Source organism: Idiotropiscis lumnitzeri, chromosome 18, assembly GCF_059441095.1.
Source record: "Idiotropiscis lumnitzeri isolate Australia: NSW breed Sydney's pygmy pipehorse chromosome 18, RoL_Ilum_1.0, whole genome shotgun sequence".
Taxonomy (NCBI): domain Eukaryota; kingdom Metazoa; phylum Chordata; class Actinopteri; order Syngnathiformes; family Syngnathidae; genus Idiotropiscis; species Idiotropiscis lumnitzeri.
Genome location: NC_142408.1, coordinates 11,744,430 through 11,757,842, shown reverse-complemented (window position 1 = coordinate 11,757,842; position 13,413 = coordinate 11,744,430). Strand labels below are relative to the sequence as shown.

The 13,413-nt window shown below is 39.5% G+C and overlaps 1 protein-coding gene across 8 annotated transcripts in view; it reads right to left on the bottom strand.

Moving 5' to 3' along the window:
- Nucleotides 1–13,413, bottom strand: part of tjp2a (tight junction protein 2a (zona occludens 2)) — a 44,633-nt gene that overhangs the window by 9,335 nt on the left and 21,885 nt on the right. For all 8 annotated transcript variants that reach the window (XM_088281168.1, XM_088281162.1, XM_088281164.1 and 5 more), the window contains 11 exons: nt 11,029–11,153; nt 9,004–9,106; nt 5,923–6,697; nt 5,729–5,832; nt 3,017–3,170; nt 1,862–1,973; nt 1,343–1,473; nt 1,155–1,233; nt 895–1,045; nt 569–677; nt 34–253 (listed from right to left, as the gene is read on the bottom strand). In XM_088281168.1, coding sequence (XP_088137294.1) covers nt 34–253; nt 569–677; nt 895–1,045; nt 1,155–1,233; nt 1,343–1,473; nt 1,862–1,973; nt 3,017–3,170; nt 5,729–5,832; nt 5,923–6,697; nt 9,004–9,106; nt 11,029–11,153 — 2,063 coding nt within the window. The remainder of the gene's footprint in view (nt 1–33; nt 254–568; nt 678–894; nt 1,046–1,154; nt 1,234–1,342; nt 1,474–1,861; nt 1,974–3,016; nt 3,171–5,728; nt 5,833–5,922; nt 6,698–9,003; nt 9,107–11,028; nt 11,154–13,413) is intronic.

The window sequence follows — 13,413 nt, the reverse complement described above, 5'->3', positions numbered from 1 at the left end:
AATTTTTGCCTGATTCCACAGGAATATACAGACCTGCTTTTATTGGGAATGATGCCCTTCTCCAGCAACTGGTTTTCTTTGTTCGTACGGACGGCCAGCCAGTTGCCCAGTTTGCCATCATAGAGTGTGTCAGTAACTTTGAAAATTTCTCCTCTGGTGAAAGGAAGGCTTTGAGGTGCCTCTTTCTCATACTCAAAGTGGGTTCTAATGAAGAATGAGTCACCTCTGCCAGATGCTAAAATGTCTTTGTACACTAAAAAAAAAAAAAAAAAATTGAGACAATTATGTCATTTTGAGTTTATCCATGGCAAAGGTTTAATATTCAACAAACTAAATCGCCATTAAATGAATTGTTATGTATATTTGCTGTGTTACAATGTTTGATTCTTGACGAACTTCTTTCCTCAGTAATTATCTGGTATCTTTTTTTTCCATTGCAAACCTCATGGGTGTACTTAGTCATTGTATATTTAAAAAAAAAAATCAACCAATAAACAGTGTGACCTCATGTTCTACTACCTTGGGTTTATCATGTCAGCAAATTGTTAGATATTACACACACTCATACCTTCTGGTTTGCTCTGTGCAAGAATGGTCACGTCATCTCCTTTGGGAATCTCCAGGAGATAAAGGACTGCATCCTCGCGGACCATACCCCTAAAGTCCACGTTGTTCACCTGTAACATAAATTTGCGGCATAGATTTATGATGCAAGTTACATATTATGATCTTAATTGTTTTATCATTTCAATAATGAATTGTGATGCTGGTTCTTTGATATTAATCATGTTATGACAGAATTTTTTTTTGTTATACTTAAATTAACAAAGTCAGAGCATTTAACTCATTGAGTCATCTTATAATGTTCTGAATGCAGAAGAAAGCAAATCTCACCTTCACAAGTTGATCTCCAGTACGAAGCCCCTCCTGTTCAGCGGCACTATCTTCCTGAACTCCCGCAATAAAGATACCAACATCATTCCCACCTGCAAGCCTCATTCCAACGCTGTCACCTTTCTGAAAACGGACCATCAATGTGTTTGGTCTGGAAGATGCAAAAAAGAAATCATCAGTTTCTTATTAACATAAGAAATTAGACCATTGAAGCCCATGGTAGCCACCAAAATATGAAGAATATTTGCTATACTACTGACCCGTATACTTCCTGGTCCTCAATACTTGGCTTTAATGGCACTTTAGGAGGAGCGTGGACCTTTGGGCCAACTGTGATTGCTGGTAGAGCAGAAGTGCAACAATAGCAGGTAAATACTTCACGTAAATGATGTGCATAACATAACATTTTGAATATTGGGAAGTAAAAAAAAAAAAAAAAAAAGTTTACTTGGTGGCGTTTGTGGCCGTGACTCCTCTCTCTCAGGAGGCAGTGGGGGGGTTTCTTCCACAGCTCGCTCAAGACCTTTAAATGGGGTTGGCATCGCACCCATTTTAGCCAGCCTATTGGGTGGGTCCTCTCTAGTAGCAAAGCAAATTCAAAGTATTGATCATTCTGGTTTACAGGTGAAAGACACTCCACATTAAATTCATCATCAGTGCAGTCATAGCATTTAGGGACGTTTTGTAAACAATGTAATCGTACAATTTTAAATTTGTGCTGTATTTACAATCTCATACAAATTCAGACATCTTTGTGGTGCTAGCCTCATTTCATTTGACAGAGATAACCTTAAGAGCTATTGGATACCAATCATTTAAAATTTATTAAATCAGAATGAGGCAAGTAAATTATTATATATAATATAGTCCAAAACCGGCTGTCTCATGCAATAGCCTGCTTTTGCTGTAGTTCCTAGATCCTAAACCTTTAAAGTAGACCTAATGCTCTGACAGTGGCATACTGAACCTTGGCTTCTCTCGGAGGCGCTCATTGGAGGAGTGGGAAGAAAGGTCTGAATGATGGCCCCGTCTTTCATCTTGCGGCGAGTAGGAGCGATATGACTCTATCTCAGAAATATCTGCAACACACAGACATACAAAACTTGACAACTCTTGTGCAAAACAGACTTCAAGAGCCTTACGGCTGCCAAAATAATTATTTTGTTTTCTTCATGATTTGATGGCAGTGGAATGAAAAAAAAAATCACTTTGCATTGCTTCAATTATGAGCCAACAGGATGATTGAAGAGAAAAATAAAATACTCTATTCAAGATTGAGTAAAAGAAATTCACACACTAAATGCATTATAACAGTGTTTAATTATTGCAAATATAAAAACAAATATCTGATGGTATTTAAGAGAAGGTTAACCGAGGTGCACAGCAATACTAGTAATGGGTGCACTTAAAGTGATTTGAGTTATTAGAATTTAAAAACACACATACACACCAATGTGTAAATACACACAGCCAACACACGCAAACACACAGCCCTTATTGGTTTTCAAAGCAAGGAGACACATAATCGGTGTGGTGTGAACCCTCACATGATGAAATTTTGTCATATCCAATAGCAGGATTATGGTGGTGGATTAGTTCACCCTGCCAAAGGCGGGTGAGAACCTTCACATACACACAAACACAGTCACACAGTCCCGAAAACAGACAAAGTGGGTCACAGGTCCTCTTGCTATTCCCCCCTCCCTGCAGAGGTTTGGCGAGCAAAAACACCCATTCACACCACTTATCTAGGTTGGATTGGACCAATCACATCACAATTTTAGGTCACGTGACATTTTAACAAGGTATAAGAGAGAATTCTCTCAAAGGTAGAGATGGAAATTGCTTCATTTCCTTGGTTAGCTTATAGTGTCAAGTTCTGCTTTGTGAAAACTGTGAAGGTAAAGAATACTATACAGTGAACTGATGTGAAAGTAAAACTTTTATTCAACGATGGAAAAACAGGATTAATGGACAAATACAAAACATCACCAGATGGAACATTTCCAAATTTGATTCTCATGTAGTTGATATGTTGGAGGGGGTTATACACGATGACGACTGCCACGTTTGTTCTACACTGGATAGGACCTGCTGCTTTTTAGTTTCAAGTATCTCTCACCATCAAGCTCTGAGTCACTGTCGACCATCGGGGGGACACGGATCAGCACTTGCTGCCTGTCTCTCTGGACCACCAGCTGCAGCTTCCCACGAGACTTCTCAATCAGCTTCCCTGCGTCGCTGAGAGACAGGTTTTCCGTCGCGGTTCCATTGATCTGACATTGAAGATGAGATTCACACAGTTATTACAATCCCCGATTCCAATAAAGTTGGGATGTGTCAAACTGATATGTACAAATATTGACTCATTCTGAATTTGCTGCCTGGAACATTCAATGTTGGAACAGGGGCATGATTACACCTGGGTTACACCACTTTTCCTATTAAAAAGAGTCAATAAGCAATTTGGAATTGAAGATAATACATTTTGGAGCTTTGTAGGTGGAATTCTTTACCCATTCTTGCTTAATACAAAACTTCAGTTGCTTAACAGTCCCAAGTTTCTGTTGTCATATTTTGCAGCTCCTAATGTGCCACACATTTTCAAATGGAGACAGGTTTGGACTGCTGGCAGGCCAGTTTAGTACTTGCACTTTTCTACTATGAAGAACTACAGTTCTAAGAGGCGCATCATGGCAAGATTTTAACAATACTGCTACTTCTAACAATACTGCTGATCGTGCACATACTTTGATGGTAATTCTAACTGGTAATCTTTTGTTAGAAAAACACCAAAACAAAATAGCTTGTTTACTTTGTTTAACATTATTTTGAATGAACATGCTTAGCTAAAACAACGACAATGTAAAATAAATAAAAATTTACAGAAAAATAAACAACATTCAAAAAATTATTATTAGAATTAGATTAGAAATCCCTTTATTGTCATTGTACTCAAGTGTGCAACGAGATTAGAGGTATTATACAGTAAAACTTAAAAAAATGGTACAATTAAAACAGGTGTAAATCATTAAGATGCATGTATTTGGGCTGTAAAAACTTTTGCGAGGTGAAATGCACATTTTCAAAACGTTTTTTTCCTCCGCCTTATTTTTTTAACGATTGTGGCAATGTGGATCATCACCATCAATCTTGGTGAGTAGTCACGATTATTCCCCGAATATGTAAATCGCGACATATCGGACCAGCAAGCAATTATGTACAAATTAATAATAGTAAAGACAATTAAGATGACAGTACATTCAACTTCGTAGCTTTTACCAGAATTTCTAACATTTATAAATTATGGTGCAACGGAAATTGAAAATTATATTGTGGCTTTGAAACTGTTTTGGTTTAAATGTTGAGTGTACAATTCAGTGGCACCGTTAAAAATTGTGCAGTCAAAGGCTAAACCCAGACACCTGGTTTAAAGACAACTAAACAGGGGTGCCACACAAAGCTGAACGTCGGTGGAAAAAAAGCTGCCGGTCTCTTATTTAAATCTAGAAAGACTGCAGTGCTGCGACCAGAAGACAGAGGCAAAAAGAGAACATTTGTCAAACTTTATTCAGGCTAACCGTCACAACCCACGTTTACTATTGATTCGTGCTTAAACCCCCTCAGCCCATTTGTACAGACGCGTCCCCTGCAATAGATTCCTGCAGTTTCTCAACGATAAGGTTTCTATACCTAGGGTGTGGTTTGCCAGACTTAGCCATCTGGCTCCCCTTTATGACTCCTCCATTTATTTAGGGAGGATTTCCCAAGTATTGGTAAATCTATCTTGGTCAAGATAGACAGCAGTCTGTCTTCTACTGTAAGCCTCCAACATTTAAACATAGTGTGGTGCAATCCCTGATTGAGATACCAACCCCTTGATCAAAGATGGGCTGTAAAATTTTACTTCTATTTTCAAGATGCCTGAGATTTAAAAAAAAATCTGGAAAAAGTGTTAGCCTTAAATGTTATGAGTGGTAGGATGTGTTCAATTCGGGGGCCTGTATCTGATGCCATTGGGTTGCATCTTAAGAAAACACGGCAGTCATAGGAGCACAGAACTCCAACTTTGGCCTCTCTTCACTGACTCACAGTACATTTAAGAGTTCTGTTTAAAATGATTTTGTTTTCAAAACTTTAAATGGTCTTGCCCCATCTTACCTCTCTTTCACCCCAATGCAACTGCTTGGTGCCCCAGATGAGCGGACCAGACGCTACGGGAGATAACCGAAGACTAAGTGGAGGCTCAGAGTGGACCAAGCCTTTTCTGTTGCCAGTTCTTCGCTTTGGAATGACCTCCAGCTAAAAGTTAGGTAAGCCCCCTCTTTGTCTATCTTAAAAACATTTTTATTATTTGGCCTTTGACTCAGCATGAGACTCTATTGAATTTATTTATTTATATATATTTTTTTACTGTTTTTATGTTAATTTATTGTTTTAACTGTCTTTGTTGTCATATGACTAATTCTGTTCCATAGACAGCACTCTGTATGCTATGATGGTTGTTTTCAAGTGTGCTATAATAAAATTGAGTTGAGTATAGCATGTGATAGCAATTAAACGAAGACATCCTTTTTCTATAGATCTGAATTGGGGTGCAGAAAGGAATTATATTTTATGGGTCACAATGCCATCAATAGCACCGTCCACCCCTCACAATAATCTGATCCCCATCCGTTCTAGAACATTGCCTGCTAACTAATACACAGACAGACAATGAAACCAAATTAAGAACCTCTATGGATTGTTTTCACTTTCTCTTTTTGAACTAGTTTAGCCTCAGGGAAGAACAAAAAACTTTTATGATTTTGACATTGAAGCAATGCTTTGGCACCTTGAGAATTATGTCTCCTTCTTGTAGGTTCCCATCTCTGCTGGCAAGCCCTGTGCTGGTCATCTCTTTGATAAAGAGCTGACTTCCCAGACGAAGGCCATACTCTGCAAACACACACAAAAAAATACAAAAAGTTAATGTCGTGCCCAGCATATAACATGCATTAAAAAAAAACAAAAACATAAACAAGGCACCTTCATTAGGCCGATTCTTTAGCAGCAGGACATTTAGTGGTTTCTCCAGTGGCTCCAATTCTCGAGCAGGACGTGGTATAGGGATGGGCATGGCCGCTGGCGATGGTGAACGCTCCAGCCGGTCCCTGCTACCACCTCTCTTAAGAGGCTCATCATACTTCCTTGGGTCGCTGGGAACTCGTTCTCGCCCTCGCTCAAAGCTGTGGTTGCGTCCATGGTTGCGTCCCGGGCTATGACTGTCCCGTCTATAGCGCTGTTCGGGGCTGTGTGCGCGGTCTAGCGCACGGTCGCTACGATAGCGTCGGTCTGGACTATAGTCACGGTCGAGGGCTCGCTCACTGCGGTAGCGCCGATCAGGACTGTGCTCGCGATCTAACGTGCGCTCGCTACGGTATCTTCTGTCTGGGCTATAGTCACGGTTGATTGCGTGATCGCTCCTGTGAGGGGGATCAGGGCTACGTTCTCTATCCAAGGTGCGACCTCTGCTACCATCTCTCCTGTACTGCTGGTCCGGGCTCAGGTCTCTCTCCGTACTCCTGCCCCGTTCTCGCCGGTCATAGTTCCTGTCATAATCACGCTCACGGGTTTGGTAGCCAGAATCCATATAGCCACCTTGATCCCTCTCTAGGCTGTGGTCCTGCCTGTTACTGTACACACTGCGACGGTCCTGGTCATAGTTGTAATCTTCAGTGTAGTCATTGTTGAACACTCTATCATCAGGCGATCCAGGACGATTCAGGAGATTTACGGGAACCTTTCTTGGTCTCTTGACAGTCTGTTAAATCAGCATAAAAGATTTCAAAACAGAATATTAGTTGGTTTAACGGTCAAACATGCTGTTACGACTATAATAATACTGTAGTTACTGTTCTATTTTGCATTTCATAGCAGGATGCTTTCAGTTTCTCCAACTCAGTGCATGCTGTAATAGTCAATAAATGGACCAAGAAAAAGACATGAACTATACTGTGTGGGCATTTTAGGACTTTTACATGACGGCAGATGGAAAGTTAATCAAGATAATTAACCAGTATGCAGGAATGCAGAAAAAAAGGTGCAAGATCAATCATTTTATCCTACAAATTTTAAGTACATTTTGTGGGGTCTTTCATTCATGAAAACTCATGTATGATTCTGATTATAAGTTCTCATGCAAATAATGCATAGTTGTTCAATTGTGTAGTGTGTGTGTGTGTGTGTGCGCATTAATATTTTGTTTTCAAAATATAACTTAAATGTTTTGGGACAATGATTCTTAACCGTTGGGCCGGGACCTTAAAAGATCCAAAAGTTCGAAAATACAAGAAATGGGCGCTTTAGTAAATGTTGCTGTCTTTAATTTGTCATTCGCCAGCGGCTGGTCATTTCAAGCTGAACCAAAAATGTCACCATTAGTCCGTCACTCCGCCATCCTCATTTTTTAATCGCGCTTCCGTCATTGCTAATTTACAGTTTGTCATCTTTATTTCGCTAGTCTGTCACTGTCGGGCTGTCGTCAGTCCTTCACTGTCAATCCGTCTCTCCCGCATCTGCTAAACCTATCCATGATCTATAACGGTGTGGTCAGACTGAACACGAGCTTTCTCTTTTTTTATTTGATTTTTTAGTATAGGCTTTGGTGCATACTGCCACCTACAGTTCAGAAATTACAAAGGGAATTTGGCAGTCTCAGTCATCTAATCAAAGCTGAGCTTTTCTGGCAACGCGTTTCCATAAATAGTCAATGCAGTCCACTGGAAGCAACACCGGATCTAATATCACCACCGCGAAAAACACACGTGAAACCCGTGGCGCGTGTTTCTGTCAGCCGCCAGCAAAAAGGGAGTCTGTTTGAACTGACCAGGTTAGTGACGATTCCGAGAGGGTGGAAGAAAACCCGCCTCAGTTGGCACCAACTAAGTCCATCACTTTTTTTTAAGTTTCCTGTTATAGATGCCAGAAACTGAGAGTCCACCAGAAACGGACTGATGGACTTTCTGTCAATACCGACGGAATGTCCACCTCTGGAAAATACAATATACTATATATGTCTTTTAAACAAAACATGATAGTTATTAACGTCGACAAAATTGGGTCGAGACTTTGCATAATTAGAAAATGTAGGCCCAAGGATGACAACAGTTGAGAACCACAGCTTTAGGATTGTCTAACTGTTAAAATCTTTGTTGACCTTTATTTTAGCAATATGTGTATATTACCTTGACAATTTTAGCCTTGAAGGCTGTGGCTATACATTTTTACACCGTTTCATATATAAAACATAGAGGACCGAATTCAGGATTTGTGTTTTAGTTAGAACTTTCCCAGTTATTCGAGTTGGTCCAAAATTGCTTGAAAGATGAGACAGCTGGAATTCTTATTAATATTAAAAAAAGGCAGATAATGGCAATATCACAATGTGAAAATTGCCATATCATCGCCATAATGTTACGATATTAAAACTAGCACATCTCCGTCAAAATAACATTACTTTTTGCTCGCTTCAGCCAAATACAGCATTGTGAACTACATACACCATGACACGTCAATAAAATGACAGGGAACGCCTATTTTAATGCTGTTATATCATGAGCTTTTTCTGTTTTTATTTTTGTGGGTATTTATACAATATTGTGAGCCTTCATATATCGGCGATGTCCCCACAATATTGGGACCGAACATTGTATCGTGAGGTTCACATCGTGATAATTGTATATTGTGACACGTTGACACGATTAAATCCCGAATTTAACATAAACTTTGGGGAATTGATTAGATCAATGTCCTCCTTAATTTTAACATTCAAAATGTCAAGTAAATTGAAGCCATTTATTTCTCAAAGCCTATGAGGCAGGTAATTGAATAATGAGTCGTGTTTCTACCTCATAACACCTGAAAGGATTTTGCTTTTTCTTCTGCCTTTTGACTTTGATTGGCTATTGCAAACAAATCGACAAACCACACAGATGGATTTTGACTTCTGTTAGGCATAAAACAGTGGATAAATATATTTCAATTACATGCTACATTTCGGATACACTCTCAAAATTTTAGCGAGGACATTGGGATTATAACATTCGACAAAACAAATGCTTAACTTACGATTTTTGCAACTTTTCCACACTTCCTGAGGGTTTGGACGGCAAAGGAATGAATGACCCCATCCATGGGTATGGCGTTCACCTGCACCACTCTGTCATTCTCACTAAACATGAAAGACATATGAATGAGTGAAATTATAGCCATGAAATATACAATTTTATGTACCACGGTACTGCAAAATGTGAGTCAATATTACTAACTAACAACACAAGCATTATAGTCAGAGAAGCCGAGTTTGATCAGATGCTGTTCAAACATTACTCATCAATGTGATCACAATGGAGGATTCGGCAGGTCTGTGCTTGTTGTTCCTGCTGTGAAGCATCTGATTTTTGTCTCTGAGTTATAATGTGGGACACCCCTATAGATTGTTTCGGTGACAATCGTTAATGCCCTTGACAGTCGGAATCCAGAGAGTAGTAGTTGCAAACACAATTTTGCAATTTGTGCCAACTTGTTTATAATACAAATATTAATTTGGGCAACTTTGAGTTAGTGAATACATGAGATGTTGGATTACTGATGAATGTATAACAAGAAGCAAAAGGTGTGTTAGCCTCATGGCTGACAACCTTTCAAAGCTTGGAATTACACCATAAGACTCAGTGCCCAATTCCAGTTTTTAATTTAGATTTACAGCGGGTGTTTTAATGCATTTGAGTTATTTGGGCGGAGGTGGGTGTGAATACGTCACTGATCAGCATATTCTGATCACACCAAACTCGCATTGACAAGGTACACAGTATCCGATGTGATCATACTTTACGGCGGACTCTCACCATTTACAGGAATAAACAAATAAGCAGATCGGGTTTAAAAAAAAGAAAGAAAAAAAAAACTCAAATAAGGTTCCGTAATTAAGCAGGGGATAGGTCAAAATAAATGAAAACAATCAGAATAGCTGAATTTGGATATTCGACACACATCCGATTTGTTTCCACATTTTGTACTTTGGTGATTCTGATCTGATGGTTTCATGCATTTTTTTTTTGTCGTTGCACTTTCATGACTCAGACTTGAACTGAAAAAACCTGGAAGAGGCGGCGGGAGGGTCTTTTTGGCCATTATGATAATAATAACTAAGCAATTACTAAGATTTTGAAATTATGAGACCTACCACACAACCTTGCTCTGGCAATCACGTCATCAACTAAAATGATTATAACTCGACGCTCAAGTGTCTAATAGAGGTATTTTGTTTCTTTTAATTCTTAATATCTATTAATGCAAATGATGTCCTAAATGAATGAGAAACAGTTTTCTGCAGCGGCTATTTGCCCGTGCGGCTCTCGTGCTGCGTGGGGTTAAGATGTTATAAAATACAGCTGGTTTGGTGCCTACGGAAAAGGAGACGCGTGGTGTGAATGACTTTCTAACCCTAACCCCACTTCACCTCGAAGAAGAGGTAGTAAACCAGACGTACGGCACAAAAAAATAACTGCGTCCAGAGCGTCCTCTTTTTTTCCCCATAGGGGAATTATGTCAACAAGCACCACGTAAACTCAATATTTTATTGATCTCCACTGTCTGGCATGTACTAGACACAATGTCATGACTAGCACATCTAACAGCCTTTTTTTGACCACGCGTGACACAGCTCCTCTTGGCCAAGAACTGGGGACTTTTTTTACTCTGGACCTCTGTTTGGGAGGCAACAATTCATGCTCAGACTTGTCAATATTTTGAAGCAGATGTAATGCCTCCTCAAAGTTATAAGATTTGTATTTTTTTATAGCTCATGGTGACCTGCAGAGTTTCTAAATGAAGCTGCTGGTTGCTATGGAAACCCAGCAGCGCTGTACCAGCAAAATGTTTTTTTAAGATTAAATAGAGCCGTCGAATTGGCGGGTACGCTGTAGTTAAAGAATCGCAACTGTTTTTAGATTTTTTTAATACCATAAAATTTCACCATGGGAATGAAATATACGATCTATATAAGCAGAGACTAACACATCAAAGTATGAAAACCGTCAAAATGACGGCTCTCGTAGTCCTAGTGGGAAGGAATGAAATAGCAATACGCACAACAACAAGCCATCAGCTGGTCCTCCCTGCAGGACGTCAGACACCACAATGGATGTTTCGCCACTTTCTTCATTTGGGTTGTCTCGCCCTCCTGATACAGCGATGCCAAAGCCCATCTTTGGGTCCTGAGAAACAAGGAAATTAAACATGATAATCTAGAAGAGGTTGGATCCATTCTATTTGCGTGTGAGCGAGAGAAAAAGCAGTTCAGTAATCCTTGTGGTGTGTCTCAACTCCCACTGTATGTCATTGTGATAGAATTTAAAAGGGATTTTGGGCCATGTAATTACATTCGAGAGCATTGCAATCACATTCACACACGTTGAGAGCGGTTGTGTTCATTGAAATTGTGTTCCGTGCTTCTGTGATTAAAATCCCTGCTAATCTGAAGATTCATAATATTACCAAGTATGTAAAAGGACAAGTGAAACTTGTCCAAAAGGTGTGATCAGACCAAACAGAGAAGGCCATTCGATGTGTTGCGGCTTCCAAACAGTCTACCTGCCACGGCTCCAGATTGCGCTGATGAGATTAGTTCAGAGATTTGACAAACCCTTTCACTTTATCCCTTCCATCTGTACATAAAACCACTCTATTCATTCAATTCCCTCCATCTTGAGCAGATGGCAAATGCCGACAGTGGGAATGTGGAAGTGAACAGACAGACACAAAATGAAGTAGGCTTCTTTTCACTGATATAGGACACACATTGAAATATTAGAAAGACTATTTGATGTGTTGCAGGACATCGGATTTAGAATCATGAAATACATTTTAAAGGCGTGTGTCTGTGTGTGATCTGTGTGAGTGTGCTATAATCTGTGTCCGGTAGGACCACAATTTATTGGTCCTGAGGGTACATGTCATGGGTGGTTTTACAGGGTGGCAGCTGCCTCCAACAAATTCCTTGACACCCCAGTTGCCACCCCTACTGTTGGCATTGAATACATCAATACTAAATTAATATTTGTATTTTATTTGATATTACAGAAATATTTTAATTGCCAGTATAGAATTCACTTCCATTCCAAACCCGCCGCCACGAAAAAGAAAATACATTTAAATGTGAAACTGCATATTATCTTGCATGCATGGTGGCAGTGTGGGGGTTGCTATAGACTCTGCCCCCCAACTAAACCTCATGCCAACCTTTTGCCACACCAGGTAAAAGTTTCTCAAGCCGGCACTGTTAAACGCGCTGAATATGAAATATTAAAGCTAACGCAGCAAAATTAAAGGTGGAAATCAGTTGTGTAAAGTGGAAAGAATCTTTTAGTTCAAATCATTTGTTGAAATTTCTGAACTATATTTACAGATTCACCACAAAGCCTTATAATTAAAGTATGGCATGTTTCAAAATTTTAATGAAAATAAAAACATTCTACAGTTCACAGCTGACTCGTTTGACGCACTTCTCACATTGGAGACATGTAGATTAAGTCATTTGGGCGTTTGTGATTCTAACACTGATGTTTGTTTGCAATGTTGCAACTGCCTTCAAACTCATAAGAATGAGATCGCAGAAAAAAAAAGAAAAAAAAGGGCCAATCAATATCCATACAAAAGTCGGCCGCATGGGTACCAGATTGTTTTTGCAGTTCATGTTGTTTCCCCAAAGAGACTTACTTAAAACATGGTAGAATAAAAGTAGGTGTAGAGAGCAGAGAGTAACAGATGGCTGCGGATAGGTCGAGCGTTGGAGGTCAAATGCCTGTAGTAGAGGACTCCCCTCCCCAACCCACTAAATCTCCTTTTCCCCCTACAATGAACAGTAGCACAAGACAATGGGCTCATCATGATGATTAACTAAGCTCAACTGGTTTGCTGTGCTCTCACAATACATGTTGAATAATAAATGACAATCTGACCTTGAGGCGAGTTAATAGCTTGTTGGATAAATGTGTATCCGAGTCAAACATCAAATACAATGCTTACACGACACTTACAATAATACGATACATCATTATAAAATATAAAAACGAATCCACATACAAATCAAACAAATAAAACATTTTCATAATCGAGTATTCTATCTATTACCCCTCTGTCGAATAATGTGATCATTTACTTTGCATTATAAATCACATGTCTACTTAAGTGTCACCATCCTCATGTTTCACGGTGACTTTTAGTGAGTAAGGATTTAAATGCGGGGCTTGGCCTCGTGAGTGACGTGGATGTCTGTGAATTAGAGTGAACACTTGGTTAGCTGTTAATTGGCTAACCTGTTAATATGCGTGTCGAATGAGTGCTCAAGTTGTGGCCTGGGGCAGCTTGGGTAAAAAAATGCGATTAACACGTTTGTTTTCTTACGATGTGCTCAATAGTTATTGAAAGTGGCCCCAATTGGGGGGGGAAATCACAAAATGTTCTCAGTAGCAATGG